The 25,495-nt window shown below is 45.0% G+C and overlaps 1 protein-coding gene across 5 annotated transcripts in view; it reads left to right on the top strand.

The window, feature by feature from the left end:
- Positions 1-25,495, top strand: part of DCAF6 (DDB1 and CUL4 associated factor 6) — a 148,156-nt gene that overhangs the window by 10,928 nt on the left and 111,733 nt on the right. For all 5 annotated transcript variants that reach the window (XM_040337877.1, XM_040337876.1, XM_040337874.1 and 2 more), the window contains 2 exons: positions 13,483-13,612; positions 17,945-18,006. In XM_040337877.1, coding sequence (XP_040193811.1) covers positions 13,522-13,612; positions 17,945-18,006 — 153 coding nt within the window. In that variant the 5' untranslated portion in view covers positions 13,483-13,521. The remainder of the gene's footprint in view (positions 1-13,482; positions 13,613-17,944; positions 18,007-25,495) is intronic.

A 25,495-nucleotide genomic window follows, 5' to 3' on the forward strand; every position in this document is an offset into this window, starting at 1 on the left:
AAAGTATTGCAACAACCGCCATTTTATTCTCCTAAGGTGTTAGAAAAAAATATAATGTTTTGGGGGGTTCGAAGTAATTTTCTAGCAAAAAAAAACAGTTTTTTAATTTTATAAACACCAAATCTCAGAGACTAGGTCCTTAAGTGGTTAAATAAAATATTAGTTCTGTTTCTGTGCTTGTCCCTTCAGATAATTTTTCATGAACTGTTATGAACGGTTGTCAAAAGCTGTGTACTAAAGATCAGATTATCGGACAATCGCTTTGTAAGTTGTATTTTTCATCCGATTTTTCTCATTGTGTGTACAAGGCATTAGACAAGTTTGAAATTTTAGATACAAGGGAAGCCTATTATCATTCCTATTGCATGAAGATGCATCAGTGGCGTGTTTTACACGTGTTTGCGTTGCGCTAAATAACACTCTTCTGTGTCGTTTCTTCTATTGTATGGATTATTGTACCATCATCTTGGCTAGTAAGGCTTTCTAAATGCATCTCAAACACGATATAAACACCATAGTGGTGCATATGGCGTGTTTGTAGCGCATTTACATGGACATAAATGAAAGCTTTGGGGAGCAGTAAAGCCAGCTGAACACTGCATGTCGGATACATTTTGGCGCAACGGAAAGCGCTGCAAACACGACTATGTGAACAACACTGTCCACTGCAATGCACATATTAGGCACACAGCATTGCTGGGTGTTTGTGAAGCTTCAAAATAGCAAAAAGAAACGGCCTCTGCAACATTGTATCTATTCTGAAAAGCAATTCACTCTGCAGTAGCTGATTCATTACACTATGTAATGTGCTTGCATGTGGGATGAGCTATCAGTGCTCAGCTGGTGCAGCAGTCCTGGGGATTTCAAATCCCCAATCTTCTCCCTCTTCTTTTATGCAGCGCTTCTGGGATGGATCAGTGTGATTCTGATTGGTCAGTGCCTGCACAGAGCATTGCTCTGATACGTCCTGTAAGAGCTGCAGAAAGAAGAGGGAGAAGATTTGAAAAACATATACATTTATGTAGGCACTATTAGCCAGATTCATAAAGAGTTAGGCCGGCGTATCAGTAGATACGTCGACCTAACTCAGAATCTGCGCCGACCTAAGTTTAAGTGTATTCTCAAACTGAGATACACTTAAACCTATCTAAGATACGACGGCCTGCGCCGTCCTATCTTAGGGTGCAATATTTAGGCTGGCTGCTAGGTGGCGCTTCCATTGCGTTTGGCGTAGAATATGTAAATCACTAGATACGCCTATTCACGAACGTACGTGCGCCCGTCGCAGTAAAGATACACCGTTTCCATAAGAGATACGCCGCCTAAAGATAAAGATTCCCCCTAGGAGGCGTAGTCAATGTTAAGTATGGCAGTCGTTCCCGCGTCGAAATTTGAAAATTTTACGTCGTTTGCGTAAGTCGTCCGTGAATAGTGCTGGACGTAATTTACGTCCACGTCGAAACCAATACGTCCTTGCGACGTATTTTGCCGCAATGCACACTGGGATATGTACACGGACAGTGCATGCGCCGTTCGTAAAAAACATCAATCACGTGGGGTCACAGTTAATCTACATAAAACACGCCCCCCACATCCTCATTTGAATTTGGCGCGCTTACGCCGGCCTATTCATGCTATGCCGCCGTAACTTAGGCAAGTACTTTGTGAATACAGTACTTGCCTAGCTAACTTACGGCGGCGTAGTGTAAATACGATATGCTACGCCGCCGCAAAGATGCGGCGGTCTATTTGAATCCAGCTATATAACTTATTTTTGCTTTTGTTTTAGAAAGGATCTTGCTTTTTTTTTTTTTTTTAAGGTTAAAGTAGAACCATAGGCAAAACTTCTTCTTTTTTTTTTTTTTTCTCTTTCCCATTTTGGATAGAGCAAGGGAGAGTTATAACCCGTCAGATACATTTTTTTCACCACCTGTGTCTCATTGTGGAGATTTCCCTTTACTTCCTGTTCCATAGCCAAACAGGAAGTGAGAGGAAATCCCTTCAAATTAAGGAGACGACCCAAAATGTGGGGTTTCTTTTACTTTCAATGATATATGGGACAATAGAGAGGGTGAATCTCCTTAAAGTGGATGTAAACCCACTCTTATCCTTTCTAAACTACTGCCTCCTGCATGTATCCTTACCTGTCAAATGTCTCCCCTCTGTCTGTTATAAGAACTGAAAAACTGCAGATTCTGTGGGTGGATCCGTTGTCTGGCGCTCGGTGGGTGGAGTCGTGATGTCCGTAGACTCCCCACCCTCCTCTACACTCCCCTTGTCAACATGCATTTTTTCCTATGTATTCCTTACACTGAATTCTGCTATGATCACTAACATCCATTAAAAATTCAGAATAGTAACCACATGACTTCAGAAAAGGAGTGGGGGTGGGATTTAAAAAATAATGCCTGTCTTCAGGCTAGTGCATGAGATATGTAAATCACCTGTCATTCACAGCAAGGAGGCGGAACGGGCTAAGGTTTTTCTCTGCAAGTCCATTTTCATTTCACTGAACAATAAGAGGATTGCTCAGAGCTGGATTAACTCTGTGTGGCATGACTGGGCACAGATCATGGGAAATCTTATACTCTACATTGTGACATAAAAAAAAAAAAAATAATTTGGGTTTACATCCACTTTAATGGGAGGCATAAACGGCAATAAAAACTGACAAGCATTCTAATCCCTCTTCATGCTATATAAAAGTACTGTAGCATCTGATTAATAGGACACTTGCAGTACCTGTCCAGGGATCCAGATCTTTCCTTGCCCAAGCCGCCTCTTCAGCAGTCTTCGGGTCCAGGCGCTGGCATGTTTGCTTTGGGAACCTGGCGGTGTCTACTTGCAGATGCACAGCTGGCTTCCCACTGTGCATGCACAAGTTGCGCTGTTCTTTGTGAATTGTCCTGCAGCATTCTGAGACCTGTGACATGTTCCAGAAGGCTGTGGGGGGGGGGGCTGAGCCTCTGCTCAGATCCCCACAGCGATCTGCCAAAAAGTGTGAGCAGGTGCCTATCGAAACAAAAAATAAAGAGCCAAAACTTTAAGGGGGGGGGGGGGGGGAGGCGGACAAGCAGAACTTCTTTTGGGTGAGGTTACACTTTTAAAGTGTCTCTTATTCCTGATTGGGAAGGATGGAGTTACAGGACACTGTGCAGACATACAGTGTGCTTGTATTCCATGGAGTGTTCGGCCTGAGACAAAATGCAGACTGCTTGAGCAGGAGGTGTGTACATAAGGCAGGCTATGATTGGTCAGAGGGTGGCTGAACAAACTACCAATACATACATGCATACTGTGTGTCTGCACAGTGTCCTGTACCAATGAATGACCAGCCAAAGGATGAAAACTGTCCACACTTAACACAAATCAGCTTCTGTGCTTTGTGTGACTAGTTTTAGATCAAGGAAGAAAGGTAACTAGCAGGATCAATCATTTTATTCAGATGGAGGAAGTACATGAAAATGATAGAGACTATGATTTAAAAAATACCCATGTGTAAACACACACCTAGGAAAAAAATATTTAGAGTATTCCTTGCATTAAAGCGGGAGTTCACCCATTTCTAAAAATTTTTTTTTTTCTCCCCTTAGATTCCTGCTCGTTCGGTCTAGGGGAATCGGCTATTTGTATTAAAATATGAGCAGTACTTACCCGTTTTCGAGCTGCATCTTCTTCCGTCGCTTCCAGGTATGGGTCTTCGGGAGCGGGCGTTCCTTCTTGATTGACAGGCTTCCGACGGTCGCATCCATCGCGTCACTCGTAGCCGAAAGAAGCCGAACGTCGGTGCGGCTCTATACTGCGCCTGCGCACCGACGTTCGGCTTCTTTCGGAAAATCGTGACGCGATGGATGCGACCGTCGGAAGCCTCTCGGAAGACTGTCAATCAAGAAGGAACGCCCATTCCCGCAGCCCATACCCGGAAACGACGGAGAGGATGCATCTCGTAAACGGGTAAGTACTGCACATATTTTAAAACAAATTGCCGATTCCCCTAGAGAAAACGAGCAGGAATCTAAGGGGAAAAAGTGCCCTCTAAGGGTGAACCCCCGCTTTAAGGTAAACGTTTACTGATGGGCACTGATGAGGTGGCACTGAGTTGGCACTGAAATGTAGAATTGATGGGCATTGATAGGCAGCACTAATCGGCAGCACTGATGGTGAGGTACTGACAGGTGTTACCGCTGGGCAGTGATTGGCACTGTGGTGGGCACTTGCAGATTTTATTATTGGGGCACTACTGGGCACTGGTTTGCAGGTGATTGGTACATTTGGGGGGACTGTGCTGATAATCAATGTGCCCCGATCGGCTCTCCCTGTCAGCGTGAACTGAGAAATGCCATTTACCGCCACTTCCTGGTTCACACGATGATCAGCTGTGATCGGTTTACAGCTGATCACGTGGTAAGAAGCCTCTTAGAGGTTTCTTATCACGATCGGAGATGCGGGTGTCAGTTTGACACGCCGCACTCGTGGGCGCGCGCTGGCATGTTATCCTGCTGGACATCCAAAGACGTCCAGTCAGGATAACAGAACCACTTCCCGGACGTCAATTTGCTATTGACCGGGCGGGAAGTGGTTAAACAAAAAAAAAATTCCTTTCACAACCACTAAGGTTAGGCCCCTTTCACACAGGCGCCTCTGTTGGATGGACTCTGCTTGCCAAGATGTCACCGCTGACATCTGCCACTCCATAGGAGTGAATAGAGGGTCTGATCAGGTCCGCCTGAAAAACTGAGGACATGATCGGACAGCACGTGTTAAAGGTGCCTTATTTTTTCTAGTAATCGAATGCTGGGAAATGTTAAATTTCACCTGCGAAAATAAACAAATAGAAACTGACATTTCACCCATTACAAACGTTACATGTTATTCATGACTTTTACACAAATGTTGAGATATTGGCACAACAAATGCTTTCATAAATCGACTTCAAAGTATTTTCAAAGACCTATAGCTGTACAAGCTGATGTACATAATAAACAACCATTAAAATTCCATTGTTGCACACTATACCGTATTTATCGCGGTATAACGCGCTCTGGCGTATACCGCGCACCCCCAATTTGGCCCCCAATCCTGTGGGGAAAAAAAGATTTTTAGTTTTTTTGTACTTACAGTTTTGATGTCTTGCGCGGCGTCCATCTGCGGCCTCGTCGGGTCCGGCGTCCTTCTGCGGCTTCGGGTGTCCTCTTCGGCGGGTCCGGCGTCTGTCTTCGGCGGGTCGGGTGTCCATCTTCGGCGGGTCCGGTGTCCATCTTCGACGGGTCCGGCGTCCATCTTCGGCGGCGTCCTCTCGCTCGTTTCCCGCCACGACTTTGAATACTGCGCCCGCATATAGCGAGCGCAGTACACTCGTGAATCTTCGGGCAGGCTCGGGCGCCTCTCGCACTGACGTCCTGTACGCTCAGGACGTCAGGACGTCAGTACGAGAGGCGCCGAGACTGGCCGAAGATTCACGAGTGTACTGCGCTCGCTATATGCGGGCGCAGTATTCAAACTCATGGCGGGAAAGCGGGTATTGGCGTATATCGCGCACCCACGATTTTGCCCTGATTTTCAGGGCAAAATAGTGCGCGGTATACGCCGATAAATACGGTAAGTAAACTTCCTATATGATGGAATGTAAATGCATTTCAAAGGTTGATGCATTTTGTGGATATAGTTCTACTTCTTCAGAAGCAAATGCATATCTACAAAAAATATATGAAAGATCTTCCAGATTACTAAAATCAATAAAAGTAAGGACACGAGGGGTGGAAAACGGACACCCCAAAAAAATACTTGCATATCAGCCCTGTAATAGGTCAAGAAATGCTAAGAACTGAAAGTTGAGGAAGGCTGGAGAATGTCCCTGTTGGGAGCTGAGGGGACGTGAATCCGTGGGAAGCCAAGGCGGACAACACCACACTCGAGGGGAGGAGAGGAGAAATGAAGGGTGTCCATGGGAAATGACATGGTAGTGCCTGGAAACTGCACCAATATCTAAATTGGTAAAATGAGTGTGGTCAATAAAGTGTGACTTATAGGGGGCATAAAGCCTATATACTGGGAAGTAAGTGTGAGGGAAGGGCAGAGAAAATAGTGTTTGAAAACCACCAAAAAAAAACTGCATGCCTAAGCTAAGGACAAATGGATTCAAGGAAGTAACTGGCAACATCCAGAAATGTTAGGGGATGTTTTTCAAAGTGATTTCCCAGCAAAATAAAGAATGTAGACATGAAGGGAAGGATGAGTTCGCTTTGAATATTAAAAACAAAATAAACCAAATTTTTGGCTTGTGGTGCTTGGATGCAGTGCAGTTCTGCTTTAAAGTTTACTTTTTACGTTTTTGATAGGTTAGAAGAGATAGAATTTCTGTAGATTTTTTTTTTTGTTTTCCTCACCCCTACCCCACTGTGCCTCCACTGGGAACATTCACCCAATCTATTCTTCTTAATGTGGTACTGACCTCCCCATGTATGATTTTTAGACCATATTTATTAGTGAAGCCACTGTGCCGTTCCTTCAGAGCCGCCATGCCGTGAACAGCAGCTCCCGCGCCCATGTGTGGGAGTGACGTCATCGCGGCTCATCCAACCAAAGGACCAGAGGCCACCACCCCGGAAAGTAGACTGGGTAAAGATAGAAGCCCTGGCAACGGTGACGGCACGCTGCTGATAGGGCTTTGCTTTAATGTAATCGCCTATTGTGCTAGTATAAGAGAGAAAAAAAAAAACGCTGGTTTACTACCGCTTAAAGGCCAATTGTCTCCAATACACAAAGTGATGGGAGAGCCAAATATTTTGAGTTGTCACAGGTACAAGTTCTAAGGGAAATCTTTCAATGGGTAAACCTGTTTTGGTGACAACTGTGTAAGATCGAATGGTCCCCTCACTGTGAAGATATTTCCTCTTATTTTCTGCTGTGTTTTGGACAGGAAATAAATAAATCTTTCTCATCCAACAGTCGCAGGAAAAATTCCACCCAGAGGCAGATTTTCCCTTTTATACTTTTGTTGTCCACACATCCTTCCCCCCTCCATCATCAGTAGAAACAGTTTATTTAGGTTTATTTCTTGATTATCCCAAAAATAAAAGTAATAAACCAGGTTTTTGACAAGTTAAACATGTTTAATGCCTCGTACACACGCTCAGGAAAAAGTCAGTCGGGAATCCCGACGGGGGAAAAAAGAGAGCTGGTTCTCTCTTCCTTCTTTTTTTTTTTTTGCCAGCAGGTTTGGCATTTTTCCCGTTGGAAAAACTGCGAGGAGCATACACACGGCCGGGATTCCCTGCCATAAGCTCTCCTCTCAGTTTTCCCATCAGAAAACCCAGTCGTGCGTACGAGGCATAACACTTTCTTGCCCAGCCCTGCATCGCTTTAACTGGGTTTATGCCCCTGGGCAGGAAGTGTGATTGGCTGTCACATAATTGAGAGCTGGTCCCTCTGGGTCTCAATCCATTGCTAGAGACCAGGAGCACACTCTTGGCACAAGAACCTCCGCCTATGCAAAATAATGGAAATCCTGAAAACATGACCTGTCGGAGCGCCTTGAGTTGAGCACCATATTGGTCAAAAATGCACATGGCCAGGCAGTAAGGGCTCATGCACACAGGGCTTTAAAAAAGGCTGCATTGCAACACAGCAGCTAGACCACAGTGTGGTCTGGCCAGTCCAGTGTCGATAGACTGTGTGCTATGATTTAATCATCCTGCTATGGTATGGGCTCCATAAGGCTGCATAAAATAGCCCCATCATCCCACTAGGCTATGGGTTCGGAGGCGCTGCATGCATTGAACTTGTTTTCCATGTAAATTTTGTGTTATGGAAATTCCCATTATTCTACTAGCCAAGTGGTTTTGTACCAGGCATTGGGCATTGTGAGATTTCATGCTGTAGTCTCCTTATTCAGCTCGGCTTTTTAAGAATGCATGTGTGTGTTTTTCATGGTCTCCCTACCCTGTGTGCTTTGCATAATGCAAGCCTTGGGCTGTTCACTGACTACAGCCTTACCACTGTGGGTCCTGTAAAATGAAATACAGTGCACTCCTTAGTATGGGCTTTGTAAGTTTGCTGGTGAGAAGGCTGTAGATTTTGCTGTTTAGTTTGTAAGAAAACGATATGACATATACAACTATAGGATAGAAAACCACTTGGCAGGGTTGTACTAATTTGAACCTCCTGATGACAGCCAGTACTAACATCCTCTGCCACCCACATGGATTGTGCAGCAATAAACTGACATGAATCAAGTTCCTGTGTGCAGAAGAAATCTTTGGTTAACCATAACTGGGACCAACAGAATATCTACACGTTTCAGAGCTTTTAAGGATAGTTCACCTTTCAACAAAAAATAGTAAATGCACATTTTTTTTTTTTTGCTGGTAAAATCGCTGATGCCATGCAGGTCTCCTGCAGATCTGTCAGTGTATCTGTGTGTCCATACAGGCAAGCAGATACAATCGGACAGACAGAGAGAATAAACTACAATAGCGCTGTGGTAGTTCATTGAAAACTACAAGCCGACAGCCTCAAAGGCTGCCAGACCTTGTAGCTTTCCATTCACAGAACAATGTGAATGAATGACGCAGCTGGGCGGGCTGTCAAAGCAGGCGGTGCAGGAGCTGCTCCGTTTGTAACTTGTTGCACCCTGACTTTTGGTGTAACGTGTTACGAAAGGTGAACTTCTCCTTTTTTTAATTCTGTTATCCAGCACATGCACAAGCAAAGGTCAGGAATAATGGTCTATTTTGTCAGCTTGGTGAATGTGATCGGGTTTAAGAAGGATTATATATATATATATATACATACATACATACATACATACATACATACATACATACATACATACATACATACATACATACATACATACAGATCCACAAAGATCTGCCCCGGCGCAGCGTATCTGATACGCTACGCCGCCGTAACTTACTTGGGTTATCTTCGAATCCTTAAAGATTTTGCGCCGTAAGTTACGGCGGCGTAGTCTATCTCTGGCGGCGGAATTCAAATCGGCGATTAGGGGGCGTGTTTCATTTAAATGAAGTGCGTCCCCGCGCCGAATGAACTGCGCATGTGCCGTCCCTAAATTTCCCGCCATGCATTGCGCAAAATGACGTCGCAAGGACGTCATCTTTTTTTAACATAGACGTGACTTGCGTACATTCCGATTCACGGACGACTTGCGCAAACAAAAAAAAAATTCAAATTAAACGCGGGAACGACGCAGGAACGAAGTCTAACTATACGCAACGAAATAACAGCTTTAAAACCGGCCGCTCGTACGTTCGTGGATCGTCGGAAATAGCCAATTTGCATACCCGATGCGGAAAACGACGTGAACGCCACCCAGCGGACACCGAAGTATTGCATCTTAGATCCGAAGGCGTACGAAGACGTACACCTGTCGGATCTAACCCAGATGCCATCGTATCTTGGTTTGAGGATTCAAACCAAAGATACGACGCGGGTAATTTGAAAGTACGCCGGCGTATCAGTAGATACACCGGCGTACTCGCTCTGTGGATCTGCCCCTAGGGCTGTGGATCTGCCCCTAGTGCTGTGGAAATTAACTATTAATTCATCGATTTAATCTTTTAATTTTTTTGATCGATCAAAATTATTTTGATTGGTACTCACCTCTCCGCCGGCTTCCGGGCCTTCAGGGAGTTCCGTCGCAGATCCGGTAACGTCACGGACACCGGCGGGGCTTGCCGTGTCCATCTGAAGGGCTCGTTTGCTGTGCCTTCATATCTGCATGCCGGCCGGACCTTACTATCTGCCACACGCAAGGGCTGTTGCACTTCTCTCTATCGCTTACCTCTATCAACCTGGGATTCTACAACCATCCACTGGGAATTGTGATAGTTCCCTTCACGGGACATCTACATGCTGACGGACTGATGGTAACCTCTCCTCATCTGGATTCAGCAGTGGCATCGTTGTACCCATTTTTATACCATTATCATACTTGGCTATATGTTTTTATGACTGCCTTTGCTACCGTTTGGTATTACTCGCACCATTTTTACAGTTTATGTAGCTACATCGATTTTATCTCCAGTGCAATATTTATTTTGTTACCTTCTTGAAGACTATAAAAGTTTTAATGCTATTCACATCGAGCGCTGCCTTTGTGCGTTTTTTGTATCCTGCTATTTATTTTTCCAGTGGTTGGTAGCTGCACTGGGAATCAGCCTGCAAGGAGATCACCTAAAAGTAGTTGGATCTGTATGTGCGTTATAATTCATCCAAATTAGTTGATTAATCGATTTAAAAAAAAATAAAACGATTAATCGAACACAAACATTTTGATCAGTAACAGCCCTAATTTATATATATATATATATATATATATATATATATATATATATATATATATATATATATATATATATATATATATATATATATATATATAATTATAAAAATTGAATTTGTGTTCTGTTTCCCACAGGACAAAATACATGTAGTACTTTTGTCCGATCTTCCTAGGTACACTGTAACACTATCTGTGATGTCGAACATGGTGTTCCCCTTATCAAAGCTGCTGTCTTTTTGCTAGCTGCAGTGTCAGTGTCACCGGGCGCCCCTGTCCAACAGCTTGTCCTTGCAGCTAAAGTTGCAGGAAGATGGGACAAAGCACTTTATCTACTTTGTCCCATGGGGAACAGAATAATGTAAACAACGTTTTTTTAAATTGTTTTAGGACAGGGACTGGCTTTTATTCTTAAAGTCCCCTTTCACATGAGGGGACCAATCGGGTGTACCTGTAAGTTTCTCAGGTGGACCCGATTGGACCCTCCATTTATCTCTATGGGATAGCTTAGCGGGGATCGGTGGTAGATTCCCTGCTAAGCAGGTGGACTCCTGGTGAGTTTGTCCCATATGGAAGGGTCCCAAGGTTAATCTTTGTTTTTGCTTAGATGGGAGGAGCTTTGGCTGAATTTTAATGGCATCTGCTGGATAATGTTCAAACTTCTTTCCAGGTTGTAGATGCTGCGTAGTGTTTCCACCTTGTTTTCTAGATCCAGGATCTGGGCTTCTAGAGAAACAACTATCTCACACAGAAGTATTCCCACTATTGATCGATTCACAAATGTGCCCTACACCTTTTTGTATTCTCTTGCTGCACCTATCCTAGGTAATCCTTGAGTTTGTCTGGGCACAACCTTCATTCCTTTCAGTGGTGGAAAAACAGTGGTATAATTTGCATAGCTGCTGGCAATAATCACGTGAAAAATTAATCATGCTGGTTGTACCCAAAACGATTGATGGATTGACTTGGGTACAATCAGTCTGCCCATACATGGTTCAAATCTCAGCTGCCCCCTGCTGTACCGGTGGAGCTTCAAGCAAATATGGCTGGCTTAAAGCTGTCCATAGATGGGTTCGAATCTCAACTGGTTGAGCAGAGACCGGCCGAGATGCGATCTGTCTGTAGGCAGGCCAGTTTTACTAAAGTCGTTCAACTCTCTCACTTCTCCCTCATTCCCAGCCTTCACAGACTGTAGCTTTTGTCAGCCTTCCTCTATCTGAACCAAGACATACAATAAAGGCTGGAAATGTACATATTTTAATTACAGAAAGTGACATATAGTTTTCAGATCTTTTATTTTATTTACATTTTTGGTTGTAACATGACTCAAGGGGTATGAAAACCTTTTCAAGGCACTGTAACTGTTGTTGTATTGGTAAATCATATGTAGGCACTCTGTTCTGTTGACATGCCACTTTGAATTTTCTCAAGCAATTACTATTGTTCTCCTAATAGATAATCTGGTACCAAAGGGTGTTTTAGGGTTTAATTCCTCTCCTCCATAGGTGTAAGTTAGAATGTTTTGCCAATCCAAGTATGCATGTTAACCACTTAACACCCGTACCATATTGCTGGTCAAAGACCAGAGCACTTTTTGCGATTCGGCACTGCGTCGCTTTAACTGACAATTGTGCGACGTGGCTCCCACAAATAGAGCTTTCTTTTGGTGGTATTTGATCACTTTTGCAGTTTTTAGTTTTTGCGCTATAAACAAAAATAGAGCGACAATTTTGAAAAAAAATGAATATTTTTTGCTTTAATAAATATCCCCCAAAAAATATATAAAAAAAACGTTTTTTTTCCCTCAGTTAAGGCCGATACGTATTCTTCTACATATTTTTCGTAAAAAAATCGCAATAAGCGTTTATTGATTGGTTTGCGCAAAAGTTAGTGTTTACAAAATAGGGGTATTTTTATGGCATTTTTATTGATATTTTTTTTTTTACTAGTAATGGCGGCGATCAACGATTTTTTTTTCCGGTACTGCGACATTATGGCGGACACTTCGGACACTTTTGACACATTTTTGGTACCAATGCAATTTTTATAGCGCAGTGCTATAAAAATGCATTGGATTACTATAAAAATGCCACTGGCAGTGAAGGGGTTAACACTAGGGGGTGGGGAAGGGGTTAAGTATGTTCCCTGGGTGTGTTCTAACTGTAGGGGGGGTGGCCTCACTAGGGGAAATGACCGATCTTCTGTTATGAACAGAAGATCAGCATTTCTCTCCCTGACATGACCGGGAGCTGTGTGTTTACACACACAGCTCCCGGTCCCCGCTCTGTAACGAGCGATCGCGTATGCCTGGCTGCGATCGTGCCCACCAGGCACGGGAGTGGCCTGCGCGAGAGCCGACGTATAGCTACGTGCTCTCGCACAGGGGAGCCGACCTGCCGCCGTAAAATGACGGCGGCTGGTCGGCAAGTAGTTAATGGGAAGACAAAAAAAATCATCAGTTGGCTATTGTGTTTGCATGTCTATCCACAGCTTGACTGTTCTGGGCGGCTTTGTTTAATTAGTTATGTGTTGCTTAAGACTGGCCATACATATAATATGAGGTCAAACCTAAACGCCTTCAATTTGTATGCAATCAGGCAGGCCCTTGCACGAAAATTGTATAATGTATGGCCAGCTTACAGTGGTTGTAAACCCTTTACAACCACTTTGTACTACAGGTAAGCCTATATAATAAGGCTTACCTGCAGCTACAATGGATATCTCCTAAACCTACACGGTTTAGGAGATTTCCCTTGTATCAGCATGTGCCGACATCATCGGCACATGCGCACTGAAGCAACGACTCGTTCGTGACGTGACGTTACCGCCGACTCCTGCAGTTTTTTGTTTTATTTCTCCCAGTGGGTATGCAACCTCTTTAAGTGATAAACTGGGATAGAAATGTGGGAGGAAGATCTCGTATCTATCACCTGGTGAGATCAAGAGACATCAGACTTTTTTCTACAATGGGGAAGCACATGCAGGAAAGAAACTACTTTGTTTACACATTCTAAAAATCTGAAAATTGTATATTTCCCCTATTTTGGTGATGTGTTCATTTTAAAATATTTTCCCGTTTAGCTGCTATATGACAAATTTTAAACATTTCCACTAGTGCATTTCTGTGTTGACCTTACCTTCCTGTCTAGTTACAACCGTTTTTTTTGTTTTCCTTGTAGTTGAAAGAGCTATCTTAAAGGAGTGACAGCGCTTGGACTATGTCCCATTGCTGTACTAACCTCCTGTGGGATGTACGAAAACGTGCACTTGGATTGGATGAACCCAGCGCTGTCCGTATCAACTATTTGGGTATGTGATTAAACAACATTGCTCTGAATGTGTAGTAAAAAAAACTTAGTGTATTTTTCATACATATTTGTTGTTTTTGCAATGCTTAAAGTGGATTTAAACCCACTCTCGTCCTTTCTAAACTACTGCCATAGTGCTGATCTATAAGGATATTGATGCCTCCTGCATGTATCCTTGCCTGTCAAATGTCTCCCCTCTGTCTGTTATAAGAACTGAAAAACTGCAGATTCTGTGGGTGGATCTGTTTTCTGGAGCTTGGTGGGTGGAGTCATGATGTACACTCCCCTTGTCAACATGCACTTTGTCCTGTGTATTACTTACACTGAATTCTGCTATGATCACTAACATCCAGTCAAAATCCAGAAAAGTAACCACATGACTTCAGAAAAGGAGTGGGGGTGGGAATTTAAAAAATGTCTGTCTCCAGGCTAGTGCATGAGAAATGTAAATAACCTGTCACTCACAGCAAGGGGGAGGAACGGACAAAAGTTTCCTCCTGTTTGTCTGTTTCACTGAAAAAAGATAAAGAGGATTGCTCAGAGCTGAATTAACTCTTTGTGGCAAGACTGGGCACAGATGATAGGAAATCTTTTACTCTACATTGTGACAGCAAAAAAAGAAAAAGAAAAACATTCCCGGTTTACATCCACTTTAAAAGCAACTTATAAATGTTTTTATTTTTGCTTTTCAAAATTTTTGTTTATTGTATTAGATTAGCAAGATCATAAGGCAGCATTTAAATGCATGGTCTGCTTATCTTGACCAACCAGCAGACTTGCATTGTGAGAAATAATAAAATCTCTGTTCAGCACTATAAAGCAGGAAGTAGAGCATGCATATGTAATGAGCAAAACCGTCTGCTTCCATGTAGACATATAATAAAAAACTACATGAAGCTGATCCCTTTTACATTGAAAAATACTAAACATTCTCCCCAACGATTATTTAAATTCCTCAGTTGCATCTTGGACACATAATTGTTTGCATGCAAATGTACCTGCTGTGCTGCTTTAAAAAAAGATATAGGCCCCGACCAGATACAATGGTGTATCTCTCGACGGGCATAACGTATCTCAGATACGTTACGCCGCCGTAAATTAGGGCGCAAGTTCCGTATTCAGAAAGAACTTTCGCCCTAAGTTAAGGGGGCGTAACGTATGTGGTCCGGCATAAGCCCGCGGAATTTAAATGTGGATGATGTGGGTGTGTTTTATTCAAATTAATAGTGACCCCACGTATTTGACGTTCGTGAAAGAATCCCAGTGCGCATGCTCGAAATTACGCCGCAAATCGTCAATGCTTTAGAGGTGAACGTAACTTACGTACAGGCCTATTCGCGAACGACTTGCGCAAACGACGTAATCGACGGAAAAATCGACGCTGGCCCGACGTCCATACTTAACATAGGATACCCCTCATATAGCAGGGGTAACTTTACGCCGGAAAAAGCCGAACGTAAACGATGTAAAGAAAAAAAAGCCGGGCGGACTTGCGTTTCTGAATCGGCGTATCTACCTAATTAGCATATTCCTTGCGTAAATCTACGGAAGCGCCACCTAGGGGCCAGCGTAAATATGCAGCCTAAGATACGACGGTGTAAGACTTGCGCCGGTCGGATCCTAGGGAAATCTATGCGTAACTGATTCTATGAATCAGTCGCATAGCTACGACCCCGCAACTCAGAGTTACGACGGCGTATCCGGAGATACGCCGTCGTAACTGCTCTCTGAATCCGGGCCATAGGGTCCATCTTTAACCACCAGCCAATTCAGAAATTTCTTGCATACATGAAAAAAATCTATTTTATTTTTGCTAGAAAATTGCTTAAAATCCCCAAACATTATGTATTTTCTGAAAGCAGAGACCTTAAAAAATGAAATAGTGGTTATTGCAATTTTTATGTCACGATCGCGAGTGCAGGCTGTCAGTCTGACAGTCTCCTCACCACGTGATTAGCTGTGACCAATCACAGCTGATCATCGCCTGAACCCAGAAGTGCCGGTAAACGGTATCCCGCGGTTGGCACTGACAGGGAGAGACGATCGGCGGCTCTCCTTGTCGTGGATGGGGTGGGCAGGGCCGATCCGCCCTATAGGCTCACTATGCAAGCCACTTAGGGCCCCGCAAATCTGCAGAGTGCCCCCTAAATTACTAGAGTCCCCGCCTGGTGAGAAGACATTTTCGGCCCCTCACCACGCTTTTCAACTCGCTGACTGCATGGGAGAAGAGGAGAAAAGGTAAGAAGCCAGCACCCCGCTTCTCACTTTAATGTAAGATGTAATTTCCGACATGTCACTTTCGGCAGCGCCATCACCCCACCCCCCCCCCCTCAACTTTAATGTGACATGTCATTTTGCTTGGGGCCCCAGGGAGGTCAGGATCGGCACTGGGGGGGGGGGGGGTTTGTGCTGATAATCACACAGCCCCCATCAGATGTGCCCATCACCTGCCAATCAGTGCCCAACAGCTGCCGGTCCGTGCCCCCTCAAAAAATCTGTGCCAATCAGAGACCACCACAGTGCCAATCAATGCCCAGCAGTAACACCTGTCAGTACCTCATCAGTTCTATCTATTAGTGTCCGTCGGTGCCGCCTATCAGTGCCCATCAATTCTACATATCAGTGCCAACTCATCAGCACCCATTAGTGAAGGAGAAAACTAAATTATATGACAAACTAAGAAAAACATATATATATATTTTTTTTTTTCAAAAATGTCTGTCTTTTTTTTTTTTAGTTTTGTTTAGCAAAAAATAAAAACCCCAGAGGTGATCAAATACCGCCAAAAGAAAGCTGGAGGAAGTCTGGTGCTAGAATTATTACTCTCATTCTGACATTCCTGGCGATATCTCGCATGTGTGTTTTATCACCTGAAATAAATGTAATAGCCCTTTTCTTCCCACCCTATTTTGCTTCAGAGCTCAAGCTGCATATTTGGTGGGAATGAGTATCCTCCAATTTATGAAACTAGTCTCAATTTATAACTTCCATAATAAACTTTCACATCAACCTGGAACTTGCTCTCATTCTGTTAAAGCGGTGTTTCACCCTGAAAAACAACTTTATAGCATCTCATTGAGCATAGTAGCGTGAGCTACAGTATGCCTTTTTTTTTTTTTGGCGCCGCACTCACTGTGTAATCTCGTAGTAAAATTTCAGACTCCCCGCGGGGAATGGGCGTTCCTATTCAGAGGGCTCGTGATTGACGGCCGGCTATGGCGCGTCGCGCTTCACGGAAATAGCCGGAGTAGGTCTCGGCTCTTCCCGGCGCTATACGGCACCTGCGCACAGACATCGGAGCTGACTGCGCAGGCGCCGTGAAGAGAAAACACCTATTTCGGTGAAGCATGACGCACCATAGCCGGCCGTGAATCACAAGCCCTCTAAATAGGAACGCCCATTCCCGGGAAACTTTCGTAGGCTATTACACAGTGAGTACGGCGCCAAAAAATTATATAAAGGCATACTGTAGCTCACGCTACTATGCTGAATGAGGTACTAGGAAAAAAAAAAATGTTTTTAGGGAGAACCCCCGCTTTAAATACAATTTAATCTATTCTGGTTCTTTTATACTTTTATTGCAGCCCAGTTGTCTGTCGTGAGACTGGGAAAAAAAAGGGGTTGCATTGTTTCAAAACTTGAAATGCTTTCATAATAAACCATGTTTAACATGAATTTATGTTTTTAATATATTTGCTAGTTTGACATCTTTTGTAGTATTATTGTTATTAATATTATTATTATTACTATTTAGTCTCCTGCACACTAGGCATATAAAACATCACTTTTAGAGGCTTTTTTTCTTTTTGGCCTCTAAACGCCCCTCTATGTTAGCCTATGAACTTGTTGTCATGCACATGTAGATATTTACAACATGTATTTACTGTAAACAGGAGCTTTTAGAGGCAGAAAAACATGAGCAGCACATTCAAGAGAGGATCATTTGAGCATAAAAAATGCTTGGCACGCGTAAATGTGTCTAGATGCTAGGCACGTTTCGCACTTGAACGTTTACTCATTTCATTGACCAGAATAAATTAACTTTCTGACCAATGGACTGATTGGATACCCAAATGCTTGATGAGCCTAAATGTGTTTACCAAATCCAGTGTGCAAGAGAGTTTATGATCATGATGGCACTTGTTTATATGTTGGTTCTTGTCTGTCTGGATGAACGTGTCATATATTAGTAAAATGGTGTTTAATTGAAAATTAAATATAAAGTAAAATAAATATAAATTGGGATTTGTAGCCTTTTACTTCAACAAGCTGGTTAATAAAAGTTCCATTGGTTATTTTTTTTCCTTCAGCTTTGTTTTTCAATTTCCAACAGGACGAAGAGAATTCGTTCAAAAACTTAAATTGGAAAGAACTCTAAATATACATCATGGTTGTGTAAGTAAATTGTGAAACCACAAACATACTGCTCTAGTATTTTTTGTTTAGACTATTTAGATTAAACTATGTCGAAACAGAAAATCAAAAGTTATCTTGCAAATTTTGAAACACATGGTTTATTCAATTTCAGAAGTATATGAAAGTCTCCGTTGAGTTGTGTTTTTTTTCCCCATTTTTGGAAAAAAAAAAAAAAAAAAATTGTAGAGATGTAATACACAAAGTAACATTAGTGCAGGGGAGGTTAGGTACCTCTGCATGTTTTTTGATAGGAGCCAAAATACCTCAAGACTCCCAGAACCTTGGGTATTTCTGCTATAAAAATATTGTCTCCTGCATGGAAAATAAAGCTCCAAGTTGCCACCTACTGAACTTTTACTTTTTGCTTAGTCTTGTTTAGTTGGAAGGCCCAACAGTATAGTATGAAGTGAGGCAGGTGAGAGCTTGACTTTGTATGTGGAAGTCAAGATGTACTTGGGTGCAAGGCCAAAACTGTGGGGGTAGGCATCTGCCCCAAGCGCCACTTTGAGACGGGTGCCGTGGCTCTTTTCTCCTTCTCATTCCGCCGCACCATCCAAGATCTCCATGATCCTCTCAGGGAAGCTGCTGCCAGCTCCTATAGTGGAGGAAAGTCAGCATGTCCCGCTCCATGCTGAGCCCAGTCAGCAGAAGCTCAGCCGACATCAACACTAAGAAGCCCCCGGGGTGACCTGGGATCTGCACACACAGATGCGGCCTATGTGCAGCAGCAATAAAAGCCCCCTTTCTCTTATCGTCCATGGACAGACACAGCTCCTTAAATCTTGACAAGTGGGTTATGTTCCCTGTTTACAGGAGAGGACTAGGCAGAAACATGTTAGATAATCAAATACATGTTACATTAACAAAGTTGAACAGCCCCGCCTAGGGGGGCGGTCCCTCCAGACATTACCCTCCTCACTGCAGCATGCAGCCTCGGTTTCGTTCTGCCTAGCAAAGGACGACGTATGGCTCCCTTTGGGCCCAGCGCCCTAAGGAGAAATTTTCTTTTATTTTTATTTTCTTTTAATTTTTTCTTGAAGAATATTCTTCCAACTGCCGGCTGAGAGACAGGCTGGATAATATTGATCCTTGTAGCCTACTCAGTCCGACCAGCGAGCGTGGGCACACCTTTGCAAAGAGGCTGGGTCTGCCACGCTATAGCCCATGACTCCTGGGGGGCCAGTGAGCTTTGCTCCGGGGTTCACATATGACTGGGCTGTGGTGTTGTCTCACTCACAGTGGACCGGGCCGACGGCTACCTCCATTGTGGTTGGAGGTCTGTCAGGAATGCGTCAGCGAGTCCTCGCTCGGATGGGTAAGTACAGTCCCTCCCGCTTAGGTGGGTTGGTACGGCTGGGGTTCGGGGGTCCTCTTCTCCTCCCTTCCCTGCTCCTTTCCCTCTACTGCATTGTTAACATTTGCCGCTGTTGGGGGGGGGGGGGGGGGTGTCTTTCCTGAGGGAACTGTGTATCTGGCCTGAGTTTTTTTTTTTTTGTACTGGGGCTTTCCTGTGAGGGGGTTTTCTTTTTTGGCACTTTTAAAGCCCTAGAAGACTTTTTTATGCCGCGTACACACCATCACTTTATGTGATAAAAAAAATGATGTTTTTAAAAACGTCACTTCAATTGACTGTGTGTGGGGGAAAACGTCGTTTTATGTCTTGTAAAAAACGACCAAAAAAAATTGAAGCATGCTTCAATTTTATGTGTCGTTTTTCAAAAGTGCACTTTTTACTTCACAGAAATTGACCGTGTGTAGCAAAAAACGTTGTTTTCTAAGACGTTTTTTCATCCACGCATGCCCAGAAGCTACTTATGAAGCAAGCTTCAATGGTAAAACGTGGTGGAACGTAACCTCACTTTGCAAGATCATTGTGAGAAAACGATGGTGTGTAGGCAACTTCGTCTTTGAAAATTGAAGTTTCAAAAATGTCATTTTTTACTTCACAGAAAGTGTCGTTTTTTTTCATCACATAAAGTGATGGTGTGTACGCGGCATCACTGTTTAAATGCGGCATTTTGCCACCATTCTGCCAACGCTGGCGCCATTTTTTGGGTGGTTTTTGAATTGCATTGAAAACTCCCATTGGTGGCCATTTTATCGTAGCCGCGCCATGTGCGGCTTACATTGCGGTCGGCCATTTTCCTGTGGCCGCGTTCTGAGCGCTCGGCGGCCATCTTTGGGTAGTCCTGACCCCTAGTGCTGAATCCTACAGCGCGCACACAGGTCCCTTCGCAAGTTACCTCACGATTTTTTTTCCTCCCCACACGCCGTGTGCCGAGGGCGGATAGCAGCGCTGGGTAGTCCCCTCCTGAGGTGAGTCCCCTGGGTACCCTGGTCAGCGCTGCAAGGGGTGAGATGCCCTGAATAGGGCATGGGAGCTTCTGTCTTTTGTGGTGATATACATACACACTATTTGTGTGTATTTCTAAACTTTTGGAGTCAGTATCTGGTCCTTCCCCAACATGCTTGTGGTGGCAGCAGGTGTTTAGTGCCTGGGATTCCCACAGATGCTTTTTGTTGGTACTGGACACTTTGGTGCCAGGGTGGGGGCGGACTGCGGTCCGGCGGGGGTTAAAGGAGTGCCCCCTCCCCCCGTTATCCCCTGGGGAATGCTCTGTCATGGAGCAGGTACCTGGGTCTGCGGAATAAGGCATTTATGGGTGCGCTTCTCACTGCTGTAAGGCACTCTCTTTAGCTGGATAGTGCAGCTGGGTTTCCTCTGAGGGCTCGGTCTTTTTTGGGACCACACAAATCAGACCGCTCTGTGTAGGTTTTTTTCCTTCTGTGCCCTTCTTTGCTCATTTCTAAAGATGCGGAATGAGAAAAGCCGCTGAGGGCTTTTGTAGTCCCTCACCGCCTGGTGGTCCAGTGCCCCATTGGGGAGAGCCTTTTTAAGAGAGTGAGCTTCTTCTCTGGTGGTGCACCCTCCGGTTGCCATGTATAGGTGACCACCCTCCTATTGCGGGAACCCCCGCTTGTATGGGTCTGACTGATAGAAGATCCGAAGTACTGACCCGTTCTATGTCTACCATGCTGGGGTCTGCCTTGCGGCTTATTGTGGCCACTACGCTGGGGTCCCAGTCACTCACGGAGTGAGCCTTTTGCACCAGACAGTGGAGGAGCACAGACTCTCTCCCGAAGTTATTAGGCTAACTGATCAGCTGGTCCAGTGCCTTGTATATGTCTGTGTTTCACTGGATGCCGCACCCTTGGTATCCAGGGCTTCGATTTCAGAGATGGTTGCCGCCTTCTCCGGTTGGAATGCTTCTCTGCTGGCCAGGCCTCTGACATACGCCCTGGCAGATTTACCCTTTATGGGTGGGAGACCTTTTATCAAGGATGTCACTGGAGGGAAGAGCACTCGCCTCCCTCAGGCTTCCCGGGGGAAGGAGCCCCACCGTCAGCCGGGTCCTTCCTTTCCCACACCAAAGTGGTATTTTCGTCAGTCAGGGTCCGCGGGTGAACCCTCCCAGGCCAACAAAGGCTCAGCTGGGGGACTGAAACATCCCTGGGTGCGCTATGCCTCTCCTCGTTGTCGAGGAGGTTACAAGGTCGTCCGATCTGGATTCAGCCTGACAACGCCACGGCCGTGGCTTCGGTCTACCATCAGGTAAACCGGCAGGTGGGCTACTGGAGTCGCCTGATGCTGGACCCGGGCGACTGGTCTTGGTATTTGGAGTCCACTTCTTTGCAGGAAGTGAGTCTCACAGGGCATGGATCTCCTAGCCGCTCGTCTCAGCCGCAAGGGTGTCAAAGTTTGTGGCCAGGTCTAGTGATCCTGTACAGATGCGTCGGTCACGTTGGTGGCCCTGTGGGGTCTGTATCGACGACTTTATGCCTTTTCCTCCATTGTAGTGGCCTGGAGGCTGGGGAATCCCGATGATTCTTATCGCTCCAGATTGGCCTCAGCGTCCTTGGAACGGCGATATCGGGCGCCTGGTAGCGGAGGTACCCTGGCGGTTGCCAGGGCGGGAGGTCCTTCTGTCTCGAAGGTCCCATACTTCCTCCTGTTGTACAGTCACTGACTTGCTCAACATGGCTATTGGAAGCCAGACTTTAAGAGACCGGGGTCTGTCCGACTCGGTCATCTCAACCATGCTGAGGGCACGGTAGTCTTCTTCCGGAGGATCTACCGTCGCATCTGGCAGGCCTACATCTCTTGGTGCGAAGAGATTGAGAGACGTCCACGGACGTACTCGGTGTCCAGGGTCCTGCTGTTTTTACAGCTTGGAGTGGATCTAAAAATTGCTTAAAGCACCGTTTGGGGGCAGATTTCAGCCTTGGCTGTGTTCTTTCAGTGGCCTTTTTGCGGCCCGTTCCCTGGTGGGTACCTTTTTGCGCAGGGGGTTTGTCCTATACTTTCCCCTCTGGGCCCATCTCTTCCCCATGAGTTTTGATTCTGGTGCTCTCGGTTCATCCGGGAGATTTCTCTTGACAACTATCTCAGAAGGTGGCCCCTTTGGCGGCCTTTACCTCTGTTAGAGGGGTTTCTGAGTTGGCGGTCTTGTCTTGCAAGCCACCATGCTTGACCCTCCATAGGATTAGGTGGTGGTGCGCCGGCGACCTTCCCTTCTTCCGAGGGTGGTTTCGGCCTTTCGCCGGAATAAGGATTTGTTCTTCCATCCTTCCTTCGTCCGGCGCATCCTACGGAGGTTGCCTTTTTATACTTTAGGCGTGGTACTCGTTTTGCGGGTGTACCAGCCTGCTACGGCAGATCGGAGATCTGACTCTCTTTTGTGTCGGTGTCTGGTCCACAAAAGGGCCTGGCAGTCTAGTCGACCACCTTTTTTCGGTGGATCAGGCAGGCTGTCATACAGGCCTATGCTCTTAAGGGACGGGCCCCCCTTGCTGGTCACGGCACTTTTTAAACAGGGCAATGGTGCTTCCTGGGTTTTTTACAACAGCATGCGTCGGTATCACAGGTGTTGGAGGCGGCGACTTACTCGTCCGTTCACGCTTTTCCCAGAATTTACATGGTTGCTGTAAGTGCATCTTCTGATGCTTCTTTCGGCCGCTAGTTTTTGCAGGCGGCTGTTTAAAGTTGCACCTTCTCTGTTGAGGAGCTCTGCTTGTTTTGGGGTGAAGTTAAAATTGGTTTTACTGATATATTTCCCACCCCTCATTTTTTGACACTGCTTGGGGACGTCCCACTTGTCAAGATTTAAGGACCTGTGTCTGTCCATGGACGATGAAAGAAAATAGGATTTTTTGTACTCACCGTAAAATCATTTTCTCTGAGTCCATGGATGGACACAGCTCCTTAAATCTTGACAAGTGGGTTATGTTCCCCGTTTAAGGAGCTGTGTCCGTCCATGGACTCAGAGAAAATGATTTTACGGTGAGTACAAAAAATCCTATTTTCCCACCCCACACGGTCTGTGTGGCTGGAGTAATGTACAGGAATCAAGGGGGGGGGGGTGCCTGGCATTCGGGCATTACCGACACCTGCATCATCTCCTCTAGGCTCCTCCTCGGCTCTACCCATCTCACAAAAACCAGGAGGAGGTCTCCAGGAATAACATCTCCCGTCCCCACCGAGCCGTGCTGTATCTGGCATCTGTGTTGAGAGAGGACATTTGAGGGGGAATTAAATGAAAATTGTGGTGGCATTTGTACAGGGGTTAGGGGGGGTTGTGATGGCAGGGGAATAGGATTTGCACTGGGTGGCGGGATGTCAGTCCTGTCAAGGATAGGAATTTGGGGGTGTACTTAATCCTGCACGTGGCGTGCCCCTGTACCCTGCACCAGGGAGCTCCTGACAGGGAGGGAAAAGTCCTTGAATGGGGATAAGAGGGGCCCGGACTGTAGCCAATGGGTGATGAAGGGGCTTTCTCTCACGTGGGGGGGTCAACTGAAATAAGTCTTTGTCACAGTTGAAAGAATGTCCTAGCTTCGCTCCTGCTTAGTTGCCTTGGGTTTTGAGGCTGCCAGAGCAAACTGCTATCTAAGGTAGTTGCAGACACCTGTAGTAGTCTAGTTTGGTGAAAGAGATTTACCTTAGTTTCTGTATGTAAAAGATTACTCTACAGCAAAGCTGAGTAGGTTTTGACTGCCATATTAATAGTGCAATGCCATAGACCACTGGTTCTCAACTCCTGTCCTCGGGGGGGGGGGTCCGAGGTCCGACCCAAGTGCCACGCATTGGGGGGTATCAGGACGGCTATCGGAGCTGGGACAAGGCAGAGGCAGGTGAAAGAGCTACTCTCTGCTTTGTAGCGGGGCTGGCTCTTGTTTGTGCGACTCGGCTGCTCTGTCTTTGAGCTCACATCGAGCTCTATACTGCCACCTCTGCGCCCCTCATGTGTGCTTTACTGTTTTGTATTCTCACACGGACCTGGGACAAGAAGGGAGACCACCTTACAAGTGGGGGCTGTGAGTACAAGGGAGTAGGCTGTTTGTATACTGGGGGGGGGGGCAGAGCTATGCATGTGTGAGGGGAGGGGGAGCCAAGTGTACATGTGGGGGGGGGGGGCTTGTATTTTAGCATACAGGTTATGTCAATTATTTGGGGGGGGGGGGGGGAAACTTCATGACATTTGGTCTACTTCAGTTTAGGCTTTGAGAAGAGCGTGCTCTTTAAATACCACTTACTCCAAAACTGGTGCTTTTAGTTGCAATGCAGTGTTGCTTGTTACTGACCAACATTTAGGACTTAGTCACAGAAAACCAATACTCGAAACGATGCATCTGTGTCTTTGACTCTGGTTGTCTTGTGTAAATTCGTGAATTATCCTTCTTGGATGTAGAGCACAAAATAACTTGCTTTGATCTACCCAGGCCATATCCTAGTATATATAAAGGAAAAAAACTCTGCTCTAGCAAAAAATTACACTATGTGCCACAATAGGTACAGCGCCGCCTATACCCACATATCCTAGTATGTTTTTACTGCATCTTTCTTTTTTGTGACCTGTTGCTAGAAATACTTTTTTTTAAAAGAAACTATATGCAGGATATGTTGCAATGTATTACTTGGATAACACTGTATTCCACACCCATCAGAAGAAGTCTGAGGTTAATACCACAAAGGCGACACCGCATTAGCCAGAACTGTACTCATTACAGTGAGATGTTTTTTGTAGATAAGTATGAATTGTGTTGCAGGATATGCCCATGGTTTGTATGTAATTCTGTTAACTTTCCTTTTTTGTAGGCAGAAAATGTACATATTTTCTTCCTTTTTTTTTTTTTTTTTTTTGTAGGGCGTTCCTGTAAAATTAAATATCTAAAAAAGATTGTACTTGCCGTATATACTCGAGTATAAGCCGAGTTTTCCAGCACATTATTTTTTGTGCTAAAAAATGCCCCCCTCGACTTATACTCGAGTCACGTTTTTGCGCCTCGACTTTGGGGACCCAGTACTGGCCAGCCATTTCACCTGTATAAATGTGCAAAGTTTGTTGTCTGGGGGACCTACTGCTGGGGCGCACCGATTTTTTTTTTTTTTTTTTTTTTTTTTTCAAAG

This window comes from Rana temporaria, chromosome 2, assembly GCF_905171775.1.
Source record: "Rana temporaria chromosome 2, aRanTem1.1, whole genome shotgun sequence".
Lineage (NCBI taxonomy): Eukaryota > Metazoa > Chordata > Amphibia > Anura > Ranidae > Rana > Rana temporaria.